Source organism: Neofelis nebulosa, chromosome 3, assembly GCF_028018385.1.
Source record: "Neofelis nebulosa isolate mNeoNeb1 chromosome 3, mNeoNeb1.pri, whole genome shotgun sequence".
Taxonomy (NCBI): domain Eukaryota; kingdom Metazoa; phylum Chordata; class Mammalia; order Carnivora; family Felidae; genus Neofelis; species Neofelis nebulosa.
In genome coordinates, this window is record NC_080784.1 from 150,065,885 (window position 1) to 150,093,417 (window position 27,533).

Sequence of the window (27,533 nt, forward strand, 5' to 3'; positions counted from 1 at the left end):
GGGTTCTCTTTCTGGAAAGGATCAGCAGGAAAAGGTGGAAACCGCTATGACTTAGCAATTTTATCCCAGCGCTATCCATCTCATGTAGACCTCACAACAACCATGTGGGGTGAGTTGGCTTGTAGCTCCATGATGGAGATGAAAACACAGGATCGGGGAGATTGGGTCTCATTCCCAAAGACTCAAAGATGACAACATGTGGTGTCTGTCTGGACATCTTTTACTATCCTGCTTTTTAGGAGACTGTCTGGCTTGCTAAGGTGGGACTCAGTGGGCACCTGCTGGCTACGGTGGGGCTCATTTTCCAACCCTTGCACCTTTGCCAGAGCTGCTACAGGACACAGTTTTAATCTCCTGCAGGTCTCCTCGGGCTCTAGCCATAGGGTAGGGGTGAGCGGAGCTCTGCCTGAAAAGGGGGAGACGTTAGGGGTGGCTGCACGGTCCTGCTGTGGTTCCCAAAGTATCCCAGGTCCGGAGGCATCAGAGCTCATCTCCTGGGCTGTATCCCCAGAATCTCCACAGGGGAGGGACGGGAATCTAGATCCTGGAGAGGGTAAGGCCTGGCTGGGCCACCTGGGAGGGGGTGGACAGAATGGGGTGGGAGGCTACTTTTCACAGGTGACCAGAACTGGCCTCGGAACCTGTCAAGTTAGGCAAATAACCCTGACTGAATATCTAGCTTTGGTGACAAGTAGCAATCATTTGCTGATTCCCTTTTTTACCACAGTGTACTTCACAGGAATGAGCTAAATCTCACGTGGCACCCACATGACTCTTCTTGTGTTTCTTCCTCTTGGAGGCCTTATTCTGCAAACGGTTCTGAGAAAACTTGTCTGATCCCTCCCAGCCCCTCCAATGCCTCTCCGGCTGGGTGAGGCTGTCTCCTCTGTGGCTTCGGCAGCACCCTGTGCTTGGCATTTTCTTTCTTTTTTTTTTTTTTTCTCCCCCCCCCACCACCATGCTTGGCATTTTCATAGCACTTTTCACGTATGTTGTGGGTTTTGCAGTATTGTTGAGATAATGTATGTAAAATACTTGAGTAGGTTCAGAATGGCTGTTTTTGTCATAAAAACAAAAACTGTGGTTGTCTGTCTTCTTGTCAGTCATGCGCAGTGTAAGCTGTGAGGGAAGGGACTGTGTGCCCATTGCCTAGCACAGTGCCTAGGACATTGGTAGATACTCAATAAACTTTCAATGAAAGAATGAACAAATTAAAATGGGTTAAAGAATAGCAAAGGTAGGGAATGAGCATGCCTTTCTTAACCATTTGAATATATGTAAATAATAAACATATAATTCCTGATATTTTCAACGAGAAAAATTCTTTATTTAAAATAAGCTAAGTGTTTTTGCTAGATTAAATAAAATACTCTACAATGAGAATTTTAAATCCAATATTACCAAACCCAGTAATACCAGTCAGGGATTGTTCACCCATCCCTGTTTAATAATGTTTGAATCGTGTCTCTCATAATTCTGAGAATGTGTGCCTTTGCTTGGAGAAAAATTTCCAAAGCAATGTTGCATTTCCTGGATATGACGGTGTCATGCTGGAGAGAGAAATTCTATAGTGCCCAAGACAGCTAAGAAACAGCGATTTTCACATGCAGAGACCCTTAAACTTGCTCTGATGTCATTAAGAGTATTTCTAAATCACAGAGAAAGCCAACACATTTTATTTCAATAAGAGAATGAAAGCAAGAAGGGGACCTACACTATTTCTAGCCACTTGTATTTATTAATATATGCTCAGCATTTTTAACGCCTTTGCTGCGGCAGGGTAGTAAGTGTTTCAGTAAAGAGATATACTATAGGGACAAAGCTGGGGAGCTTGTGCATACAGAAAGTAGCTGATAATCTCAAAGCTCTCAGGGCTCTTGGAAATGCCACACATCATGCATGATCTGGGGCTGCTGGGCCTTGTTTTCTGGCATGGATGTTTGCTGAGTGTCTGGGATGGCTGTGGTATCTGTGGGCGTTTCTTCCAGGGGTGTGGTCACGTCGGCGCCATAGGTCTCATAAATATCTGCTAATCCAGGGGTCATCAGTGGGTCAGCTTCTGCTGGGGTGACCCTGGGGGGTCCTGCACTCTGCCCTGCAGGACCTCTTGCCAGGCTGGGGTCGTTGCCCTTTGGGTGAGCAAGAAGCCCTCCCAGGGCACCAGGTGCTACCTCTGGAAGGAGAGCTGGGTTTTCCGGATCGGCCGGGTTGACATCCGGCCTGGGGGAGCCTTGTGCACCTCCTTCGCCCTTCTCAGGGCCTTTGGTTCCGGCGACTGGGGTGTCAAATTCCAGAGTAAAATCCCCACCCATGGCTGGATTGTGGGGTATCCCGCCAAGGTTAGGCCTCATGCCTCCAAATCCTGGGAACATGGCTCCATAGGCCATGGGGCCTCCTCTGCCTCCCTGGAAATAAACCATTTACCAAAGGTACTGTTATCACCTACTATTAAGTATACCACGGAATCACAATTGGTCAGATTCACCTAGAAATCATAAAAAACTGTTAGGGAACAAAGAGTGAGTTGACAGCTTTGGGTAAGCACATTTCTCACTAAACTGGCTTTGAAATATAAAGGAGAGGATTCTGCACTTTTCTGGAAAGGTGGAAGGCAGGTGGAGACCCTTTGCCAAGTCTGAATGAAAGCAGGAAGGAGAGAAGTGGGGAAGCAGGGCAGAACCAAGTCTACAGGCAAACGGAAGTTCAAAGTTAATGTTAAGAAAACAATAAGCAGCCAAAATAGGCAATGCCATCATAAAACAAATGAACAAACAAACAAAAACTGGCCCATTGCTGAGTTTGTTGAGGGGTATGTTAGAAAACCACCTCAACATCATTTCTCAAATGAACAAAGCCCTCTCTAAGATTTTCCTTTTCTTTTTCTTTCTTTTTATTTTTAGAACATGTGTCAGAAAAAGAAGCTTGATCTCTCTGGAGGAACTGAAATATTTTCTTCCTGTGGACGGTTAGAATTGTAGAACTTACCAGGTCTCTTTTTTTCTGCCTTTGCTGCCCCAAAATATCCAGCCTCCAATTTTGGGCTACTTACAATGATTGTGTAGGGCTTTGTAATTTGCATGTTTGTAATCTCATTTAATTAATCGCTTACTCATTTTAAATTCTATCTTCAATTTTTTGGTGACCTTTACTGGGGGCTTTTCATAAGCTACTACAAAATCTTTTAAGCATGAGGCAGAATATAAATAAATAAAATGATAAGATGATAATTAACGCTTACTTGAATTTTCAGCCAGTTGTGTTGGTAGTGTGTGGATACCGCATTCTTTTCTCCTACCTTCTCTTGGCTCTCCACTCTCTAAATCTCAGCTTCTCACATCATCTCCTTGAGGGATGGCACTGTGAACCCCTTGCCTGGGCTACCTGCCTCTCCTCTTTACCTCTCTTATAGGTCTGTTTGCCCTTATCACAACATTTTGACACTATCTGCCCTTGTATCTAACTTTCCCATTGATTAGAGAGTAAACTCCTTGAGAACAGAAATCTTATCTAATTTATCTTGCCTCTATAGTGTCTTCCTATGCATCTAGTTCATACAAGGCACTCAAGAATGTTGGGATGAGAAAGGCACCTGGGTGGCTCAGTCAGTTAAACATCTGACTTTGACTCAGGTCATGATCTCGCAGTTTGTGAGCTTGAGCCCCCCGTCTGGCTTTGTGCTGACAGCTCACAGCCTGGAGCCTGCTTTGGATTCTGTGTCTTTCTCTCTCTGCCCCTCCCCTGCTCTCACTCTGCCTCTCTTTTTCCCTCAAAAATAGATAAACATTAAAAAAAAAAAAAAAGAATGTTGGGATGAGAGTTTTCTTTCAGTGATAGCATATTTATAGTATTTATTCATTTGATAGGATCTATAGTTGATAACAATTTAATTTAGTATGGTATTTGTTTTCTTTTGTTTTGTCCTCTACCAGAGGTAACAGGTAGAAATTTCTGGGGGAAAATATGAAATTGTGCAAGTCTACTGGTCTCAAAATTTAAAGTTGTCATATGCATGGATAATAGAAAAAGAATATGCTCAAATTAACTTACTAACGCACTTTGAATTTTACACTAATCACCTTTTAAACTTGGTTAGTTTTCTTTTTCTTATCTGAATATAGTTGACACACAACGTCCGTCACATTAGGTTCATGTATACAACATTGTAACAGTGTTGTGTGGTGACAGATGGTGGCTATACTTGGGGTGAGGATAACATAATACATAGAGTTGTTTTCTTTTTCTTTTTTATCTCTCAATGTCGAGGTCTAAGTTGTTTGCAAAGCTGTTGAATTTGTTCTTTTGAATTTATTTGGTCTGAGAAGAAATGGGAACTCTGTACAAATCATGCGTGTCTTTTTTTTGGTTTGAAGCATATGCCATTCAATGATAATGGCCTTTCAGGAAAGGTTTCTCCTCTGCTTATATTAAAGAAACAGGGCAAAATCTTATGTTCTAGAATGGTCGTGACTCAGAAGTGACTAGATGGAAACCTGGCGAAATCTTTGCATGTTGCCTAAGAATCAAGGTTTTGGTTTCTGAGTGGAACAATCTGAGTCCTGTGCTGTATATCCAGTGACATTTATGGCCAATGCCTCTTGCAGCAAGTCTTTTGTGACTGTTCTGCCCTGACCACTATTTTCATAACAGTTTGAGGACATTACTCACCGCCATTTCTTCTGAGCTCATGATGCCAAGTCTGGCAGGAGCATTCTGTTCAAAAAGAAACAGTGCATCTTATTACCAGTCAGTAGGTTCCTATTATCCCATTAGCTACTCAAGACAAAGTTAAAAGTAAAGTAAAAAGTTAACCTTTCCTTAAACCTTAAAGTTAATGCCGTGTCCAACAGCAGGGTAAAGTGTAGAGGTGAGTCATTATTAAATGCATGGAGCCAAGTTGGATAATTCAGATAGAAAATTTACCTTTCCTAAATGCTGTTGTATATATGTGTGTGTGTGTGTGTGTGTGTGTGTGTGTGTGTGTGTGTGTATCTGGCTAGAGTTACTCAAATAGAAAGTGTGCCTCCTTGACATTTCAGTTGCTATTAGGCACTCAGAGAATATGGAATCTTTTGTGTGAAGCCTAGATTTTTATAACTATAGCTCTTAAGATAATATTTAATTTAAAATGATATTTTTTGTAGGTTACAGACTTACCAATTGATTTGCTCCATAGGACATGTAAAATATTCCTGGATAAAGCTAAATATAAATACAATAATCATCATAAAATGCATTTTCCAAGGAAAAATGTTCAAGTAAATTATAAGCAGAAGCATATTTTTTAAAAGCTTACTGGAGAAGGTTTATTTTGTGGCATTGGTCCCCGAGATATCAAACGAGCTATTTGGAACACCTTTAAGTGGTAGAAAACAGAATTAGTAATTCATTTTTGCTATAATACAGGCAAACCTCCCATTACAGCCATTTCTAAGTGTTATATGAAATGCATTTTCGGTAGATTAGTCTAACAAATAAGTATTTAATATTTAAGAAAACAAAGAAACCCATTATACTTCATATTCATGAATGAATGGGGCAATTAAACATTTTCACTCTTCTTTCTTTTTGTTTATTTTTAAAATGTTTATTTATTTTTAAGAGAGAGAGAGAGACAGAGTGCAAGTGGGGAAGGGCCAGGGAGAGAGAGGGAGACACAGAATCTGAAGCAGGCTCCAGGCTCTGAGCTGTCAGCACAGAGCCTGATGCAGGGCTTGAACCCACAAACCATGAGATCATGACCTGAGCTGAAGTCGGACGCTTAACCGACTGAGCCACCCAGGCACCCCTCTTCTTTCTTGAAGTATAGATATTTTTCTTAATAAAGTATCTCATTGAGATCTGTACTTACTGATGGTCCTTGTGGATCAGCAAAATCCATTCCTGGTAGCTGCATCATAGATGAATATTAAAATTACTAAACTATAAAAGTAGAACTGGACATACTCTTTTTTTTTTAAATTTTTTTTAATGTTTATTTATTTTTGAGACAGAGAGAGACAGAGCATGAACGGGGGAGGGTCAGAGAGAGAGGGAGACACAGAATCTGAAGCAGGCTCCAGGCTCTTAGCTGTCAGCACAGAGCCCGACACGGGGCTCAAACTCGGACCGTGAGATCATGACCTGAGCCGAAGTCTGATGCTTAACCGACTGAGCCACCCAGGCGCCTCAGAACTGGACATACTCTTAACTTATTTATGACTATAATAAGCAATCTAAAATGAATTTCCTGATTTTCACCTTCATTTAGTCAGGCAGGACACAAAGTCTGTCTTCTCTTTTTAATTTTTTTAACGTTTATTTATTATTGAGAGACAGAGAAGGACAGAGCATGAGCATGGGAGGGGCAGAGAGAGGGAGACACAGAATCTGAAGCAGGCTCCAGGCTCTGACCTGTCAGCACAGAGCCTGACGCGGGGCTCGAACTCACGAGCTGCAAGATCATGGCCTGAGCTGAAGTTGGACGCTTAACTGAATGAGCCACCCAGGCGCCCCAATCTGTCTTCTTTTTAAAAAGGATGATAATATCTATCTTTATAGGATTTTAAAAGGATTATTTATAGGATAATATCTATCTTCAGGGTGACATGGGGGAATGTCAAATGCCTGCAGCATACTAGTTACATGGTAGCTTCCTTTTCTTTCTACTGCTCTTTTCTCTACATTATTGCATGATTGTTTTTTCTCCACCAGATAGAGAAATAATAATCCAAAATACTACATGCAATGCTGTGGGATAATCAGTCTTCTCAGTCCTTCCAACGCTGAAAAAGATCCTGATGATAGGAAGCATAGAATTCTCTGGGCTGTCCTATTTCCCCTGAAAGCTTTCATCTTATGTGACTAAGAAACTAAGAGGCACAGGATCTTTTTAGAATCCATGCCTTGTTTCTAATGGCAAAGGACAGATATGTCAACTGCTTAAAAACATATTTGTATTGTCATAAATTATGCCTGAAAATTCCGATTATTTAAATATGCCCTGCAAATCAGTTTTCCTTCGAGTTAGTGCGCAATCCTGATTGGACTTTTGAGAAAGAATTACCTCGGCCTTTGGTGGCTTCTCTGATGGTGCCACCTGCTGTTCAAGCATTGGCCCCTCTGCTTGCTGCAAGGGCGGTTGTCCCTGGTAAACTGGAGGCTGAGGTCCTCCCTTCTGGGCTGCGTCCTGGATGGCGGTTACAATAGTAGGCTGGAGGAAAGGTTTCTGTCCTGGCTGTTGAGGCTGCAGGGATGGCTGCGATGGGAGAGGTGGGGGATGTACAGGCAAAGAATATTCATACTGCAGAGAAATTTGAAAGGAGTGTCAGGAAGCGATAGCTCACTGAACTATGGTGTCTAGAATTTCTAAAACAAAAGGGCTTGGGAAGCTTTCTACTTGCAAGAGAGTCCGGGGAATTGGCCTGAAGCTTATGTTCATTTAGGAAGCACCAATTTATGTAAAGTCAATGTTATTGGGGCGGTCTTTTGTGTGGCTGTCTCCTCCACTTCCTTTGGGACTATCTGTGCTGAAGAATATGGAAAACTATTGGACTTCCTGGTAGAATGGTTGTTTCCTCCTCGGAGTTCCCAAAGCTGCCTCTAGGTATGTCTCTTTTACCACTTTTTCACTGGATTACAATGATATCTTTGCCCACCGTCAACTGAGAGACAATAATATGTCTTCTTTGACTTTATAGCCCTAACACTTAACATGGTTCCTAACACGTGCCTGGCACTTGATAAATAATATATGTTTTGAGTTAATGAAAGGAGAGAAGTGATAATTAAGTAAAATACCAATCAAATTCCTGCATCATGGAGTCCATTTTGGAAATAATCAAGTGGAGAAACAGTCACTACTAACATTATTTATTGTCCCACTAAATGTGGCTTGGTGAATAATGTTACTTGTGAACACTGGAATCAAAAGTTGCTATTAAAAACAACCATGTTTATTTGCTCCTTTTTGAAATTAACTGTGGTGGATGGCTTCCTGTTATTTTTAAATCATTTGCAAGCTCCTCAAAGTGGTATGGAAATCTCACCACAATCTGGCTCTGGTTTGCCTCTTCAACTACTGCCCATCTCTAAACTCTATGGCTTTTTATTACCGATACCTCATAATTTAGCACCTTGTAATACACTGTCTTATCTTATCTCCCAATCAGATCTGAAACTTCATGAACCTTGGAGCCATTCTTAAATGTTTTCATTTTCATTCCCAATCTATAATTTGGCTTATGCATTTATTAGGCACCAAAAAAATAATGGTTAACTGATTGATGTATTTATTGATTACTGTAGGGTTCATGATATTTTAACCAGGACTTTGGCATCATTTTAAATGTGACTTTGAATAATTATTTGGGACTCTTGACTAAGATGAGAGTTGTCCAGGATATAGCCTGCTTCCATCTTGAAGATAGTTTCTCTCTTGTTATGGCTCATGTCATTAACATAGGCCTCTTATATTTTGGAGGCCATATCTTCCTATTTGAAATAAATATACAAATAAGTTGAAAGTATGGACCACTTTATTTTAATTTTTCCTAAGTACTAAAAACAATGATAAGTTTTGACTTGCTAATACTTGAATAATTTTTTATTCATTATTATTATCTGTCTGTAGCTAGTATATGATAAGTTAGAGAAGGCAAATATTGTTAAGCATGAAATTTCAAGCACATTGATGCAATTAACCTACCTGTTGAGTTTCATGCTCCCTTGGTCTCATCCATGGGAAAGAAGAATGTGGTGGCAGGAGACCATGCATCCACAAAGAATTAAATGACTTTCCAAAACCAAATCTTGAATACTAAAGATATGCAGGGGGGAAAAAAAGAAAAAAAAAACATGCTTTTATTTCAGTAGTGGCTTAAACTTGGTTTTCATTTTCTACAAAATCCATAGAAAGTGTGGAGACAGCCAAAGTAAGTGTGACATCGTGAATTTAATGTGGACAGGTAAATGCTCTCTTCCAATAGACTTACTTTCCATCCTAAGACAGACTGCAAGATTCCCATAAACTTACTTGAGATTTAGCTTTTTAAGCACTCATAATTTGGGCTGTTCAATAAAACTGAAGTACTAGAAAGGATTTTTTTCTTACTCAAGAACATTAAATATTGTTTTACCTACCATCCCATCCAAGGGTCTTATTTTGTTTTAGGTTATCTCAATTACTCATTTGTTCTTTCAATACTTAGGATAATATCTATTCACAAATTTTATGAATTACAATGTTGCTATTAATAATATCACTACCACCACCACCATTAATTCTTACAATAAGAAATATTTGAAAATAAGGTTACCTGAGAAAGCATATTTAATCCCTGCAAACTTCCCAACTGTCTCATTGTCTATCAAGAAAAAAGATGGGTTAGTGTTTGCCACATATATTCCTTTTCATATGGTACAACCATTTTCTCAATATATGGTATTAGCACAAAGTTTGCAGTGGGTCAGCTGAATAAAATAAAATAGACACAAATCATCATTGAAGAGTGGAAATGTTAAATGTGGTTGTGCCATTGTTGTTATTGCTATTAAAATAGTGAGTTTGCTTTTTATCATTAATCAAATAAGAGAAAAAGGTATCATTTAAGTAAAGGTCACATTAAAACATTGGAAAATAGCTCATTCAATTGAAATAGAAACTTAATCATGAGAACATTGTTTCATTGACGCGTTCCTCCCTTCCCCATTTAATTTACTTTGCCTTTTATAAATCCATCTCCAAACAGGCAAACAAAACAAAAACAAGACAAAACAAAGCACCCTTACCTCCTTCCCAAATAAAAAGGCCTCAAAATAGTAAATGTAAAACACACTGGGGAAAATGGTGAGTATCTGGATAGGTGGTCAAGAATGCTGCCAATTCAACAGAAAGTCAATTTCAATTTAATGGGAAGAGGTTTAGAGTGCTTTGAGTTGTTTTTAAGCTAGAAAGTGAGAAAAAAGTAACTCTGTGAAATTAGCTTCCGTTTGAAATAAACTTCTAGCCTATGTATATATTAATTGCCCCTAGATTATCATGATATGAATAAACTTTGCAAGGTCTTATGAAAAATTTATAATCTCATAAATGTTCTTTTATTCATAACTGTTAATATTTTCTTTTGACATGGTCAAATGTTTCAGGTGTGCTGAGATTTTCTAAACAGAGTATTATTAGTTATGAGAACTTCGGCAAGACAAACATAGGCTATGAAGCAGGTGCCACAAAACCAGGTTAATGTTATTTACAGGAGTTCTTATAAACAACCACATTTTGTGGGGTAAATTCTCTTCAGGGGAACATTGTCATATAAAATACTATAAGGTGATGGAATTAAATGTAAACCATTTGTGGCTTCAGAACAATGTGTTTTAATTAATGTAGTAATTATATTAATATAGTAATTATATAATGTATACGTAATATATATTAGGTATTAAATATTAGTATTGATCTGATTCACACACAGATGACATTCTGAAGAGTAAAATATCTGAGAGTTTAAAATTGCAGTAAAATGAGAAGATGAGTTTCTAATAAATGTCATACGCTTCTCTGGAACTTCTCTAGAAAGCCACTGACTTCTGAGTAGGAAAACAGAACCTGACCATGGTGTTTCTCTCTTACCAAGACCATACAAATGTAAAGACTGCATGTAAATACTCTGACGATACATACCTCCAGGCTCAAACTAGCCATGCCTGGTGTTCCAGGTTGCTGAGGAAACATCTAGACGGAAATAAGAATAATTTTGAGATATCTGGTGAGAACCTTCCCTAAATGCATACTGGAAATAGAAAGCCTAGCCCAGTGCATAAAGGCCAGCTGAGGGATTTTGACTTGAATTTTTAAGCAGAATAAAGAAAAATTTAAATTAATTGGGAGAATTAACATCATATTTAATGGCTTTGCTCCCACATGGATCATCTACCCTTTGTATCTTAATGCAGAAATTTTTGTTTTAACTTTGAGATTACATTGAGCACAAATACAGTGTAGGATAAAGCTACAAAATAGAAAACCAAGAATACTTTGTATTCTTAAAGAAATTATCCTATAGGTAAGCAAAAGGGACAAACTTAAGGTCAGTTTTCTTGTGGTTTTGCCAAGCTTACGTGCTTCTGGTTCATGGAATGTGGCATGGAATCATGGCATTCAGCAAAGAGCACATGCAAAACCTAACTTGCCATCCATTCAAGGGGTTTCAACAAATGCTCCGTCATTTATGAAAAATTATTTTATGTATAAATCTGTTGATCTGTGTTTATATTTTTTGATCATATTCAAAATGTACACTTTAAAAAAAGTCAAGTTTTATTATACTTAATGTATTCATTTAAAAGTTGTTAAAAATATAGTTATACTTACAACTAGATTTTTAAAGTGTAAGATATTTTTCTTTCTAAAGCAATCTTTGTTAATATGCATAAATACCAGTAGAAAAAAAAATGGAGGATGGAAGAGTAAGAATTAGAGTACTTTGGATTTTGAGGGTCTTTGGTTCTTTGGAAATCCTTACTTTCCAGGGTCCCAGGTTCTCAATGCCTTCTTTCCTTCATTTATACACAAATATTTATGGAGAGTCTACTAAATATATTGGGATTTTTTTTTCATGAGTAAGAAGTTGAGGAATAGTTTCCTGAGTGTGTTATCTACCTTCCACTTTCCGCTTTTTTATACAAGTAAAATCTTGCCCTCTTAGTCATGGTGCAAATTGCTCCAAATAATTCAGTTTTGGAAATGGATAGCAGAAAAAGAGTTATAAATGTGTAGCAAATACTCTAAGCAGAGAAAAAGATCAGTTGTGTAGACAGGAAGACTGATGTGTGTGTGTGTGTGTGTGTGTGTGTGTGTGTAGTGAGCAGATTGTTCAGCATTTTGGGGGACTGTGAGAGTAAAGCCTTCCTTCCTCCCAGTGGCCAGTACACAAATAAGGTATCTTGGACAGATTCAACTACAAAGTATACTTTCCTTTCCATTTACTCCAAGTCATGAATTAACACCAAATTTACATGAATGTAAATGGACAGAGGGTACATTTCCAAGGAGGGAGTAAAAGTAGAACATCTAACTTGACAGGCAGTCAGTCGGCAATCCTAAACAATTGTCATGTCCCTCAGGGTGGACCTGATTGACACAGGTGTGGGCCAGCATAAGTTCCAGGAGTGTCAAGGTATTAGACAGTGGATGGCTGAGGCTGACCCCAGGGTCAGTATTATACAAAGGTAAGCTAGGGTGGCAGCTTCACTTTTTCTTTCACTTAAAGTTCATGTTGAGTAATGGAATAGAAACGCTTTTTATTCGCAGAGTTGAGGCTTTCATCCTTGTAGCCAGTTTTTATCCCCTTTCTCCCAAACATTTAACTTTAAGAAACCCAAGTAGCTAATCTTTTTTTTTGTCAGGGAACTGAAATATTTGAAAGTTTATTTAAGTCCAACTATGAGTTCCTCAAGACAAGAGATCATGTCAAACTTACCTTTGTGGCTCCAATGCCCAGCACATTGCTGGATACATGTCACGTGTTCAGTCTATTTTTGCCAAATGCATATGGCAGCAGAACAAAGTCTTCATGAAAATAGAAACACATACTATTGGCTGGTAGAGTTCAGTACCCAGAGGATTGTATTCATGAGATCATATCAACATATGTTAGAATGAGCCAGGTATAGACTATAACATACAATTAGCCCCATTGCCACAGCATGTTTTGATTTAAGAAACTTCAACTCTCAGTCATATAATATCTCCCCCATGAGGCAAATCTGTTGGTTAATTACTTAATTACTAGCTTCAAATGGAATTACTTAGCTCTGTTTTGCAACCATCATAATTTGGCTAATATTATTCTTTTAAAAATGAAGAAAATAGACTTTACTTTTTTGGAGAAATTTCTTCTCCATTTCAATTGCACAACGGCCACAAGTGGTTATAATAAAATTGTGCCATGGCATTGCAGAGGCTACATAAGTCTTTTATATTTGAATGAATGGAATAAGACTTCAAAATTTTCTTCAGAATATTTTAATATCTTTTTGAATAAAAAAATTACATTGACCTACTGCTTTCAGATGGTAAGCTGATGTCTGGACACCTATGACCTTTGACTCAGTAGGAACTCTACCACTGGATTAATTCAAATGAGTCCATGCACGAACTTCAGACCATGTCTTTCAGTACTGTTTAGCATCCAAGAATCTAGAAAATCTAGAAACCTATGACTTACCGGCACTGCGGAACTCATTTCCAGGAGGCAAAAGATCAGTATTAGGTCCTTCATTTTGGAAAGTGGGATCTGAAACAGAATTGGGTTGGAGAATTAAATCAGATGAATTTTTATTTCAGAATGGTTAAAAGGCAATATTTCAAATGAGCCACATCTCTGTTCTTCCAAAACAATCAGTTTCAAGAAAACAAAAATAAAAATAAAACACAAATGTTTCTAAACTTATTTATGCTTACTAGTTTTTGGAATGAATTGACAATCAATTAAAAAAATATCTAAGTGATTTTTTTTTATGGAGTTACAACCTAAATGAACATATAGGAACAACCTTTGTGCTGTGTTCTTTAAATGCTGTGTTTCATTTCATAAAATGAATTATGAATTTGAAAATCCGTTCCATTATGTGAAATTTTGGTCTATTAAGTATCATTCACAGGATGTTATACTTTCTCTCCAGAGTACATTTTGAAATGCATTTGAAATATAATACAATGATTATTTTATAGCAAACCTTTATTTGCAGATATATTAGAATATATCACTCTATGTTTCAGTTATCCAGATAAACATAACAAAACTTATCTTTTAAAAAACAAGAATGAGGGATGCCTGGGTGGCTTAGTTGGTTGAGTGTCTGACTTCGGCTCAGGTCATGATCTTCCAGGTGAAGCCCCACATCAGGCTCACTGCTGTCAGTGAAGAGTCTGCTTCAGATCCTCTGTCCCCTTTTTCTCTGCCCCTCCCCCACTTGGGCTCTCCCCCCAAATAAATAAATATTAAAAAAGTAAGAATGAACTGAATATTTTAAATGCCTTTGATATTAGTGGGAAATATGTCTCAAAACTGAGTTTTCCTGTTTCTAAAATGAATTATCTCTTTAAGTTTATTCTAGAAGTTGAAAAGCCTCTTTACTCTTATATGAACAGAAATCTGCCTACCCAAGAAATTTGCTTGTCTTCTAATGCCTTTCTAAATTAGGCGCTGTCACTAATAATCACAAATAGTAAAAAAGAAAAAAAAAGAAAAGAAAAAAAGAAAAAAAAAGTCTATAGTCTTTTTTCTTAGCTGGTAAGATATTAGGCATGTCTTCTCTGGAACATGCTAATGGTTTACAATAAACTATTATTCAGCTTCTGGTGACAAACAAAAATCCTCTGTATAAAAGCTACTTGGAGATAGGAAAAAAGAACTTACAGGAATCACATGGAAATCATAAAATCACATTTTACCTTCAATGTTGACATGCACTGTGTTCTCAGGGCCTGGTGATGCCAACCAAGACAGTTCTAAGAAAAGAAGATTAAAATTTTTTCTCGTCTGTGCCTAGGACTCGCTCTGTATCTCTCATTCAGGGAAGACCAGAAACCTTTATTTAAAGCGCCAATCCACCAATCAAAGTGAAGCAAAACGGGGAAAAAAACCAAACTCTGCTCCTGTAATTTAGCCCACACCCTTTTATTGCATGCAAGGACATTGGCCCAGTAGAGTCTCATTATTTTTAATTGTAAACCAACCCTTGTATTTATTCAGAGAACTCAATTGCAGGGAGGACAGTAAAGGAATAATGGACATAAGCTCTGAAGACAATCATTTTGGTGAGCTGAAGGAAATATATGTAAAATAGGTGCAAAATTAACCATTATCTATTTTGTTCAGGTTTTTATCTGCAGATAAAGCTAGTGACCCAGTGCCAACATTCTCAAGATTTTCACCCTCATACTTGTTATAGTAAATGTATCTTCCCTCCCTTACCCCAACACTCTAGAAGGAATCATAACATAATGTTCTGAGATTGAAAGAGAAAATGAAAATATTAGATGGATAATGAGTACATTATAATGTTTTCCTCAGAATTTCCTAGATAGTTTTTTATCTGAAGATAATAGACTAGAGTTAGCCAAGCTTTTGTTAAGAAATTTTAATTGGACCTTCTGAGAGAATCACTTCAGGTAAACCTTTGGTGCATGTTCTTTGGGGAAAGAGGGACATAAGTCAAAACATTCTCCGTGAACCAATCAGGTCAATGGGCACTAGTTTCATTTCACTCTTTATTTTATTTTATTTTTTTAAGATTAAAAAGATGCTTATTTATTTTTTTTTTTAAAAATTTTTTTTTCAACGTTTTTTATTTATTTTTGGGACAGAGAGAGACAGAGCATGAACGGGGGAGGGGCAGAGAGAGAGGGAGACACAGAATCGGAAACAGGCTCCAGGCTCCGAGCCATCAGCCCAGAGCCTGACGCGGGGCTCAAACTCACGGACCGCAAGATCGTGACCTGGCTGAAGTCGGACGCTTAACCGACTGCGCCACCCAGGCGCCCCGATGCTTATTTATTTTTGAGAGAGAGAGAGAGAGAGAGAGAGAGGAGGAAGGGCAGAGAGAGAGAGAGAGAGAGAGAGAGAGAGAGAGAGAGAGATTGAGAGAGAGGAGCACAGGATCTAAAGTGGACTTTGTACTGACAGCAGAGAGCCTGATGCAGGGATCAAACTCATGAACTGTGAGATCATGACCTGAGCTGAAGTCAGATGCTTAACAGATTGAGCCACTCAGGCACCCTTATCTCAATCTTTAGATAGACTTATTTTCAGGCATTTAGTACCAAGCCAGGTTAGTCATATCTGTGTCACTTAAAAGGCTAATGTCAACATGGATGGGTTTTTCTCCAGGAACAGATAAAGATGTCTTGGATGTGGATTAGACTTTAACTGCTTTTGTTATTTCTCTGCCCCTCCTTATCTTTCCAAAGGTGTGATTTCAGATGTGGTAGGGGTAAGAATTTAAGATTGGTTTCCTAAGAAGGGATGAGTCAGTATACTCTTTAGGGGAATAGGGATCTTACCAATTACAGGGAACACCGAGGAAGCTGGTATTTTGGAGAAAAGATGTCTTCATACCTAAGTGTAGGCTTAACATCTTAAAATAATGATATCCAAGAAATTGTTCCTGATAAAACCCATTTCCTATTGATAACAGAATTATTTTTAGGATGTAAAGAAATAAGGAATGTAAATATGTTTTGTAAATAGTAAAATGTTTTTGCAAAAAAAGTATTATTTTTGACCCCACCTTTCCCATTTGTCTCTATTCCAGTTCTGGTGCTTGATCAAGTCCTCTAATCTCTCTGAGCCCTAGTTCCTTCCTTTGTTATATAAGGCTGATCATTTACGACCATAGGTTTGTTTTGAAGATTTGGTGAGATGATAAAGATACAGCGGCTGCCATATAGTGGGTGTTCAGTAAGTGGGTGATTTGTTCTTTGAGTGGGAGAAGCTACATGAAACACCACAGAGACACTGTGTGTGTGTGTGTGTGTGTGTGTGTGTGTGTGTGTGTGTGTGTTAAAAAAGAGGAGCAGTGGCAGTTAGGTGTATGAGTTCCAAAGAGGGTAGAGAAGGGACTTGATGGAAGGCATTTCGTCTGCATAGAAATTGATGCTGAATCCATGGGATTAAGCTTCCTAGTTGACTGTTAACCAGGAAAATGGGATGTGTGTGAATATGTCTTTTACAGTTTATGAGCATGATCATGATAGGCTAATGATGATGTTTTCATAGAATTCATATATTCTGCCTTTCTCTTAAGCTAAATACTTAATATACTATAAATGATGTTGCTTCTACCCTTTAAAAATGACCTTCACACTCAGTCCTGGATTACTGTTTTCCAGATGTTTGTGTTAGTTTCTTTCTCCTCCACTTTCCTGCATACCCACATCAATTTATCTTCCTAAAATATTGGTTTCAGCATTTCACAGCTCCACTCAAAAACTTTTTAAGGACCCCTAAAGCTATAATGTAAATTTCACCCTCTATAACTAGACAGTCAAATTAACATGTCCATTCACCTTTCCAATTTCATCTCCCATTTTATGCAAGACTGTACATTGGGATAGTAATCATGATTGTTGTAATCAGTTGAAGTAAACATTTTGCATCTGGTCAACAGCTTTTTAAAAAAATCTTTTAATGCTTATTTTTGAGAGAGAAGAGAGAGACAGAATGAGAGCGGAGGGGGGCGGGCAGAGAGAGAGGGAATCAGAATCAGAAGCAGGCTCCAGGCTCTGAGCTGTCAGCACAGCTGACATGCAGGGCTCAAACTCATGGACCGCGAGATCATGACCTGAGCCAAAGTCGAACCCTTAACTGACAGTCACCCAGGCGCCCCAAGTCAACAGCTTTTTATTTTTGATTTATGTTACTGGGAAAGTTAGCAAACACAATCCTAATACATCCTAATTAAAAGGAATTTAATTACAAAGAAATCTGTAAATTAGCATGAGCATATCAATGTGTAGCAGTGATGATAGACATTAAGGAAGTACTACAGCTGATGGCTACTATGTCATGTTGATCAAGACCATACCTTTACTTAAAAAAAATGAGAGTAACAAATTAAAAAAAATGCTGTGTCCGGAGTATAGCAAAAATAAAAAAGCTCAGAATGGCAGAAGATCTGAGATACATGAGGGGACATGTACAGAAAAACTTATAAAGAAAAAGCTAGATAAAGAAGATCCTGTGGAAAATGTCAGTACAGTAGCTGGAGCACAGCTTTTGAAAACCCTTCCATGACATTAACCATGTGATACTGGGTGAGCCACTCAACTTGAATATATACAGTATTTTTGTATAATTATTTAATCTGTGAAATGTGGTCTACCATAGGATGGCATTAATTTAATTTAATTTATTTAAGTTAAGCATATTAATGAATATTAAGTGCTCAGCACACTATTTGGTATGCAGAAAATATTCAGTGATCATGAGTTATTGTTCTTGTTGAAATAAAGAAATCTATGGTGCATATCTACTTCATATTGGACTATGGGCCTTGGCTGTGACTATTCTAGCCACCAAAGGCAGTTATGTTAGTTATAACAATGAACTAAAATGTATCATTCTTATGATTTTAATTGCTAATGAGCATGTTGATTGCATGGGACAAAACATGGACTTTGATTTTTGCTTTGTTCTCACACATGGTCCCTTTCAACCTTCTACTCCAGCCAGACTTGTTTACTCAGTCTCTCCAGAATGTGCCATGGTTTGTCTCTTCTTGAGGCTTTTATTGAACCTTTCTCTCTGCCTAACCTCTTTTCTTATCTCTTCACAGCTTGTTTTCAAAGTTCCACTCCATTTTTACCTCTTTGGTGACTCTTTCCCCCACTTTCTACTCCACTGTGATGTTCTCTTCTCTGACTCCAAATATTTGTCAGTCATTCGACAACCATTCATACACTACATTGTGACAAATTGCTTGTTATAGATCTTCACGTTTTACTTTGCACATGATCTTCTAATTTTTTGGATAGATTATCATATTTTTTCAAACACATAAAATATTCCTGTGGGAACAGAAATCACTCATTCCACTAAGTTGTATCCTTTGACGTTATATTCACATTATAATTGGTAATATTTGGATAGTATTTACTATGGGCAGGCATTATTTTAGTGTTCTACATATATTAATTTATTTAATCCTCCAAATGACTTTTTGAAGAAGATACTATTCTCCCCCTTTTTTTTTTTTTTAAATTTTTTTTTCAACGTTTTTTATTTATTTTTGGGACAGAGAGAGACAGAGCATGAACGGGGGAGGGGCAGAGAGAGAGGGAGACACAGAATCGGAAACAGGCTCCAGGCTCCGAGCCATCAGCCCAGAGCCTGACGCGGGGCTCAAACTCACAGACCGCGAGATCGTGACCTGGCTGAAGTCGGACGCTTAACCGACTGCGGCACCCAGGCGCCCCTATTCTCCCCTTTTTATACAAAGAGAAAACTGATCTACAGAGAGGTGAACTAAATTACCCAAAATGACAGTTAGTGAGCGGTGGGACCAGAATTTAGACACAGGCATCTTGCTCTTATGAACCATGCCAGAATGAATGAGTCATTCAATAGTAGATGACATTGATCAATCAATCATTGCTAGATACAAAGGAGTATAATACAGTACACCTACTTGTCAGAAATTTATCAGCAAATAACTCAAAGAAGAGAAATACACAAAAATAGTTAATGAGACATATAGCAAACCAACAATAATTTAATTAAAAAGCCTATATAATATCAAAAAGGATGGTCCCACATGGATTAACTGCTAAAATAATAATGCTATAGAACTGTGATTCTCAATTAGGGATGATTTTGCCCCAACACAGAACATGTCTGGGGGACAAGAGGCTACTTCTGGTGGTTACAGTTTGCTGGCAGGGAAGGGGGGGGGGTGGAATTTGTTAGTGGCATCTAGTGAGTAGAGACCAGAGATGCTGCTAAACATCCTAAAATGTACAGGAAAGCCCCTCACAAAAACAAGTATCCAGCTTGAGATGTCATTAGTTGTGAGGTTGGGAAACTGCTAATAGAAGAATGCTCTAAACTTTTTGAGGTTGGAGAAATCCTTTGAGGCTTTGGGGTCAGGTATGAGGAGGATAGTTTCATGCTGAGCCTTGAAGGCTATTTGTCAAAATGCCCAATCAGTATCTGATGTCTGAATCAATTGATAAGTATTAAGTTTTCCAGGGAAAGAATCTGATGGAGTGTCACGCATTAAGCTGGAATGGAAGAAGAGTGGAGAATATGGTCATGTCAAGGAAGGCCAAGTTTTAAAGTTGATTTTGTATGTTGGCATAATAAAAGGAATAATAAAATTTTCATGGATCTTACACTAATGTCTACTGTATATAATATTAATAGGTTATTTTATTGACCACTTAACATGTACCACATGCTGTGCTTTACATTTTTTCTTAGTTCATCTTCATGATGCACTTCATTTTGTCATGAGATAAATACTGTGATGACTGGGATTTAGAAAGGATAGAATGTCCTTCAGGAGTCAATCTCCAAAGACCATATTCTTGACTGCTAGGCCACCACATTGACTGTTATTATTTAGGGTTTTATAGAGCCCATTATCATGTTGGTTTGGGATAATGTTTATATCTGATTTTTTTAATTTAATTTTTTATTTTTTAAAATTTACATACAAATTAGCATATAGTGCAACAATGACTTCAGGAGTAGATTGCTTAGTGCCCATGACCCATTTAGCCCATATCCCCTCCCACAACCCCTCCCATAACTCTCAGTTTGTTCTCCATATTTATGATTCTCTTCTGTTTTGTCCCCCTCCCTGTGTTTATATGATTTTTGTTTCCCTTCCCTTATGTTCATCTGTTTTGTCTCTTAAAATACTCATATAAGTGAAGTCATATGATTTTTGTCTTTCTCTGACTGACTAATTTCACTTAGCATAATATCCTCCAGTTCCATCCATGTAGTTGCAAATGGCAAGATTTCATTCTTTTTGATTGCCACGTAATACTCCATTGTATATATATATGCCACATCTTCTTTATCCATTCATCCATCGATGGACATTTGGGATCTTTCCATACTTTGGCTATTGTTGATGGTGCTGCTATAAACATTGGGGTGCATGTGTCCCTTCAAAAGAGCACACCTGTATCCCTTGGATAAATGCCTAGTAGTGCAATTGCTGGGTCGTAGGGTAGTTCTATTTTTAGTTTTTTGAGGAACCTCCATACTGTTTTCCAGAGTGGCTGCACCAGCTTGCATTCCCAGGTCTGATTTTTAATGTTACAAAATATGGAAAATAAATTTTTGTGAAATCTATTAATACTTGTTACCATATAGTCTTATAGCATTAGAATCAAATTTGAATTATTTCCCTCTAATAATATAGTCAAAGTTATTTTGAAAACTGCAGACAATATCAGAAAGTAGTATTTTTATTGGCTTCTATTTGTTTCATAATCAAGGGCAATAACCAGAAAAATAACATGGTGATGGTAATAATTATATGAATATAAAAGAAAGACATATTAGATAGGATTTTACTACCTTATCAAATGATTTCATTTTTTTCTCTGACAGTACTTACATATGTTGGATTCATATTCAGCATAGTTATGATGATAGTGTAGGTATAATTTTATATTAGGCTTTAGGCTCTATAAGTATTAATTAGCTACAGGGATAAATCTTATATTTTAAATTATGTGAGTAACAGCTCCTCAGACTGATGCTCAAGACTCCTTTTTATTTTTTTAATTTTTTTCCATGTAAACTTCATGCCTAGCACAGAACCCAGACTTGAATTCATAACCCTGAGATCAATACCTGAGCTGAGATCAAGAGTCAGATGCTTAACCTACTAAGCCACCCAGGTGTCTCAAGATTCTTATTTTTTTTTTTAAGATTTTTAAAAAATGTTTATTTTTGAGAGAGAGAGAGTGAGTGAGTAAGTATGAGCAGGGGAGGGGCAGAGAGAGGGAGACACAGAATCTGAAGCAGGCTCCAGGTTCTGAGCTGTCAGCACAGAGCCCCATGTGGGGCTTGAACTCATGAACCACAAGATCATGACCTGAGCTGAAGTCGCACGCTTAACTGACTGAGCCACCCAGGTGCTCCAAGACTCTAATTTTTTGATCTTTGATTGTTTCTAATTTTTCACCATAGATATTTTGGTTAGTAAATATTTTAAAAAATTATATTTTGAATTATTTTCTTAGTATAATTTACCATGAATATGATTCCTTGTTCAAAGCATGCATAATTGTATGACTTTTAAAAAATTTTTAATGTTTATTTTTGAGAGAGAGAGAGAGAGAGCGAGAGACAGCCAGCATGAGTAGGGGAGGCACAGAGAGAGGCAGACACAGAATCGGAAGCAGGCTCCAGGCTCTGAGCTGTCAACACAGAGCCTGATGCCGGGCTTGAACCCACAGAGATGTGAGATCTTGACCTGAGCCGAAGTCTGTCGCTTAACTGACTGAGCCACCCAGGCACCCCTTGACTCTTGATAAGTATTGCTGAATTATCTAAGTTGATATGCTACCAGCAACGTATGTATAGCAATTCACTTGTCAGAATTTGTTCACCTAATTAATATTTTCCCATCATTTAATGGGTGTAATACAGTGTTTTGTGGTGGGTTTTGTTGTTGTTTTTGCTTTATATTTTTATTGATTGAAGTATAATTGACATGAGACATTATATTTGTTTCAGGTATACAATGTAATGATTTGACATTTGCATATATTGCAAATGATCACCATGAGAAATTTAGTTAATACCTGTCACCATAGTTACATTTTTTTCTTGTGATGATAACTTGGTGCTTTCTTTTTTTAACAAAGAAGTTGAATGTTTTATTATTAAACTATTTATCTTCCTGCAAGACTGTTGCTTCACCATATAAAAATAGCACCAGGGGCGCCTGGGTGGCTCAGTCGGTTAAGCTGCCGACTTCGCTCAGGTCATGATCTCGCGGTCCGTGGGTTCGAGCCCCGCGTCGGGCTCTGTGCTGACGGCTCAGAGCCTGGAGCCTGTTTCGGATTCTGTGTCTCCCTCTCTCTGACCCTCCCCCGTTCATGCTCTGTCTCTCTCTGTCTCAAAAATAAATAAACGTTAAAAAAAAATTAAAAAAAAATAGCACCAGCAAGCACAGTATATTGCACAGTTAAGATAGTATCATTCTTTATCTGATACTATACAACTAACAAACCTTTCTCCACTGCCAGTTACTTCCAATGGACTGGTCATTTAAGTATTTTGACCCCAATCCAAGGTTAGATGTAAGCAAGTTACAATATTCCCTAAGGCTTAAAAGTCATCCTTGAATTACAAAATTTTTATTCTTTTTATTTTTTGAATTACATAATTTTTATAACTAGTTTTTGACCACAGGCAATTTCAGGATTCTGAATATTGTAACTGGAGCCTAGCCTAAAAATCATAGGGTGTTGCAAAAAAGATGCATATTGTGTTTATCTGCAATCATAAGTTGTTGCAAGTAGTTTCTTTTTCCACTGGTACTGCTAAAAATTGCTATTTTAAATCCTCTATGCACCACTAATTTAAAACAACTATGCTAGATTAAGTTGTTTGATACTAGTTTATTTAGGGGTTCCATTTTCACTACTCAATAGATTTTACATGTGTCTCACCAGTTCTGAAGGAGTACTGAGTGTTATCTTGATCAGTCAGACATCTTGATAGCAAAATTTGTTGACAAGTGCTGGATTTTCCTCAAGAGCTTCATTCATTTCAGTTACTTCTCCTGATGGAGGAGAATAGAGTTCACTAGCAGCTTTCACACATTCCAATGCACCACAGTCATCTTGTTCGTTCAGTGTGGTCCCAGCTTCAGGCAGGCTACAGTAAACAACATCTCCCAAAACTTCCTGTGCAAAATTGCTGATTCCCACTGTTCTGATACCATTTTTCTGTTGTTATCCATTCATGTCTGTCTGTCAATTTACGCGGGGAGAGCAGAGCTTGCAGCGTCCTCAGGAAGCGCTGACCCTCAGCCCCCAGGGCCAGGGCAAGAAGGGGTATGGTGGTGCGGAGGCTGCGCCCCGGGGAGGCAGGCTTGGGCCTGCACGCCCAGCACCGCTCCCCCTGTTCGCAGAGGTGTTTTAATTTGCATTTCTTTGATCACTATCAAGTTTAAATATTTTCCTCACCTATTTATTTACCACCATATTTCCACTTTTGTATTCATGTTTTTGCTTATTAGCCACAGGAAATTGATGTTCTTATTAACTTGTGTTTCTATATATCAAGAAACATTTATTTCTTTAATTATTTTTTTAATTTTGTAACATAATTTATCGTCAAATTGGCTTCCATACAACACCCAGTGCAAGGAGCATTTATTATACAACACTTTATATAGCATACAGATTAACTTCTTGCCATGTTTGATGTAAATTTTTTTGATAGACATTAAAACATATGTAAGTTAAGATGTCTTTCATATAAAGGCTTTATATTTCACAGTGATTTCTTGCTGTTATACTTTGTATACACGTAGAATCACGCTGAGCTCATTTTCTATCCCTTTTGCCTTCTCTGCATGGTGGACTCCAAAGTCACATACCTGGACTGACCGTGAATCAATTTGCATTGATCCTTTGCAAACAAGGGAGTTTATAGCAGAAGTATGTGCAACAGATACAGCAGTTCTTGGCAGCTTGCCAAGTAACACCTGCTTGCTTTGTATATGAAAATGATGATTCATTTGTTTCTCTTCTGGATTATTACCTGCCAGGTGATAGCCATTATAAACCCACTTCACAGGGACTTTTGGAAGAATGGGAGAGTTGACCACAAGTCAATACAGAATGACTTCAGGTCTTCACACATTGACCTTATGTGATGACATCAGAGTCAGTTTTACTGTAGAAATGGCAATTTTTCCCCCTGCTCAGAAGAAGTCTCTGGTGTATATAATTAGAAAGCAAGTCAGGAAACATATCCTGTGCTAGTCAGTTGCTCAGTTTGTTGAAGAAGATTTATTAAAGGCTTACTACAAACAGAATATCATATTAAATTTAATGACAATAAAGAGATACCCAAGCTCCTGTTCCTCAAAAATGTCATAGTCTAGTTAAAGACACCATACTTGACACTGATACATGAATTAGCCTTATTATGAAAAGGCTTATCATGTGAAAGAAGATAAGGTACAGAGTGCTTAATTGCTAACAACATGGGCTCTGGGGTCAGCGTGGTCAGGCTGGGATAGAGATTCATAATTCTCTAGCTGTGTGTCTTGGGCAATTCTAATAAAGGAATCTACATAGGAGTAAATGAACAGTGTCTGGTACATTGCAAGCATGCAAATAATGCAAATTATTGATGTAGCATAAATGTTAAAGGGATGTCATATAAGGAGGTTATTAGAATGGGAGAGAATTATAGAAGCAGTCTTGCAGAAAGTGAGTTTTAAAACTAGGATTGCAGGGGTACCTGGGTGGCTCAGTCTGTTAAGTGTCTGATTCTGGGTTTCAGCTCAGGTCATGATCTCACAGTTCATGTGTTGGGGGCTCTGCACTGATGGTGGAGAGCCTGCTTGGGCTTCTCTGTCTTCTTCTCTCTCTGCCCCCCCCCCCCCCTCAAAAATAAATAAACATTAAAAAACCTCTAAGATTGCAGATAAAGAATACAGACTGAAATTAATAAGGTGAAAGACCTTTCCATGTTGAAGGAATGACCAATGAAAAGAAATTAACTGGTTGCATTGAAGGTGAGAGACAAGCAGATTGGCAGAAGTTAAGTGATACTTGGGAATCTAGTGAAAAATGTATCCAATTGATAGGATGTGATATGATCATGATGCCAAACATACTGAACCTTGGTTTTTCCTTTAAGAAAATGAATAAGGTAATAACTGCCTAGGAGAACAGAGGCAAATTAGCTCCTTTTCTTTTTCTTTTTTCTTTCTTTCTTTTTTTTTTGTTTGCATATAAGTTACTTATAGCCAAAGGCTGATACCATGAAAATGAAAACTTTTATCCTAGCTTTTGAATCTTTTTTGTTCTCGAAGGTGTAAAAATCTGATACTTGGATACATACATTAAAAAACTAATGTATATGAGAAGAATAGATTATATTTATTAAGTCTTTTCTATGTTCAAGGCCCTGGACATTTATTTCATTTTTACTTATAACAACTCCATAAGGCAGATACTATTATTGTCAACATTTTATAGATGAAGAAACTAAGTTCAGTGGGATTGAGTAATTTGCCCAAAGTCACACAGCTAGTAAGTGGCAATCTGGATTTAATGCTGATCTGTCTGAAGCTGGAGCCAAATTGTACCAAACATTTAACATTTCTCAATGAAAAGGAGCTGAACATAAAAAAATGAATTATTATTAACTGGATGTTTGAATTTCATTGCAGCCTAAATGAGAGGTTGAAATTGCTCACGCATTCAACAGTTGAACATCTAATGTGTACCAGGCACTGTTCTAGGCACTGAGGTACCAAAGTGACCAAATCTGACAAAACCCCCTCATGGAGCTCACCTACTAGTGGGGGAGAGAGTCAGTAAACAAGGTGGATAGATAACATGTGTAGTCTGGTAAGTGCCAAGGAGAAAGAATTAAGCAGGAAAGGGGCATAGAAATTGTTAGGAGTGTGTGTTGAAACTTTAGGTAGGGTGGCCATGGAAGGACTCATTGTGAAGAGACCACATGAGAAAGAAATGAGGGAGAAGTCCATTCTAGGCAGAGGAACAGCCTGTGCACAGACAGAATGTTCCAGATGTGTGTAAAGATTGGTGAATGAGCCCAGTGAGGGCTGAATGACAGAGTTGTGAGAGATGAAATCAGGTAGGATCTCATAGGTCACGGTCAGGGCTTTGGCTTTTACTCCAAGTGAAGTAGGAAACCAGGGAGAGGTTTTGAGCAGAGGAGGGGCGTGATCTGATCTTGTAATGGGACAATTCTGGCCAGGTTCAAGAGACTGAAAGGGGCCAAAGGCAGGAGCACAGAGACAAGTTAGGAGAGACTGCAGTAATCCAGGCAAGAGATGGTGGTGTCTTGGATCATAATAGTAGCAGTGAAAGCGGTGAAACATGGCTAGACTCTGGATATTTTTCGAGGTAAACCTTATAGAATTTACAGAGTAGATGTAGGATGTGAGAGAATTAAAGGGGTCAAGCAAAGGGTAGCATAATATTTATCCAGTGGATTTATACCTTACTAGTTCAAGTGTCATTTATCTTTATTTATTAAAAACTTTTTTAGCGTTTATTTAATTTTGAGAGAGTGTGAGCAGGGGAGGGGCAGAGAGAGAGGGAGACACAGAATCTGAAGCAGGCTCCAGGCTCTGAGCAGTCAGTGCAGGGCCCGATGTGGGGCTCCAACTCATAAGCCATGATATCATGACCCGAGCTGAAGTCAGACGCTTAATCGCTTAACTGACTTAGCCACCCAGGCACCCTAAGTGTCATTATCTTTAAATGCAGCTATTTATAGCATATTCAAGAACTCAGAAATAAGCAAAAAATTCTTCGAAGCCACCCAAACAGACAGCATGTAGTGCTAAAGCCCATGTCCTTCCAAGAGATATTTTTAGTTCCTTTTTATTCTAATTTGAGTTACAGTTCAAATAAACATCATCATTTTATCATTTTTAGATCATAAGAAATTCAGAAGGAATGGAGAGATTATTTCCAGTTTTAGAAACCCTTATAGTGACCAGAAATAATAGCTGAGACCAAGAACAAAGATAAAATACAAACAAAGCCAAAACATAAAAAACATAGCCTGAGGACACAGAATCTAATGTTTCATAATGCTTGAGAAGCCGCTGTTAAAATAGGAATGCACATTTGTAATGGTCATTGTACCGTTATAATTAGGTCAGGTAATGTTTTTATCTTTTCATCTAGAGAGGTCAAATTACAGATGTTTTGCCTCTAAAATAATGGAATGTGTTGGGGTTCTTTATCCTTATCACTTTCGAGGGCACGCACAGCAATATTCTGGTAGATAAAAAGAGCTCTG

The 27,533-nt window shown here is 37.9% G+C and overlaps 1 protein-coding gene across 1 annotated transcript; it reads right to left on the bottom strand.

Annotated features, from left to right (window-relative positions):
* Positions 1 to 1,715: 1,715 nt before the first annotated feature.
* On the bottom strand, positions 1,716 to 24,141 carry AMBN (ameloblastin). The gene is made up of 13 exons (XM_058723326.1): positions 24,115 to 24,141; positions 23,452 to 23,633; positions 23,222 to 23,387; positions 13,203 to 13,271; positions 10,658 to 10,708; positions 9,294 to 9,341; positions 8,684 to 8,794; positions 7,043 to 7,279; positions 5,849 to 5,887; positions 5,294 to 5,353; positions 5,155 to 5,199; positions 4,666 to 4,710; positions 1,716 to 2,405 (listed from the first exon to the last, which is right to left on the bottom strand). The coding sequence occupies exons 1-13, from the start codon at positions 24,139 to 24,141 to the stop codon at positions 1,869 to 1,871; spliced, it is 1,617 nt and encodes a 538-aa protein (XP_058579309.1). The 3' UTR covers positions 1,716 to 1,868.
* Between the last annotated feature and the right edge of the window lie 3,392 nt (positions 24,142 to 27,533).

Coding starts and splice junctions, on each gene's coding strand:
- AMBN (XM_058723326.1), bottom strand. CDS start 24,141: ATGCAAATTGATTCACGGTCAGTCCAG. Junction 5,888..7,042: donor AGAAGCCACCAAAGGCCGAG/GTAATTCTTTCT, acceptor TCTATGATGCAG/CTACCAGGAATGGATTTTGC. Junction 4,711..5,154: donor CCTATGGAGCAAATCAATTG/GTAAGTCTGTAA, acceptor CTTTTTGAACAG/AATGCTCCTGCCAGACTTGG.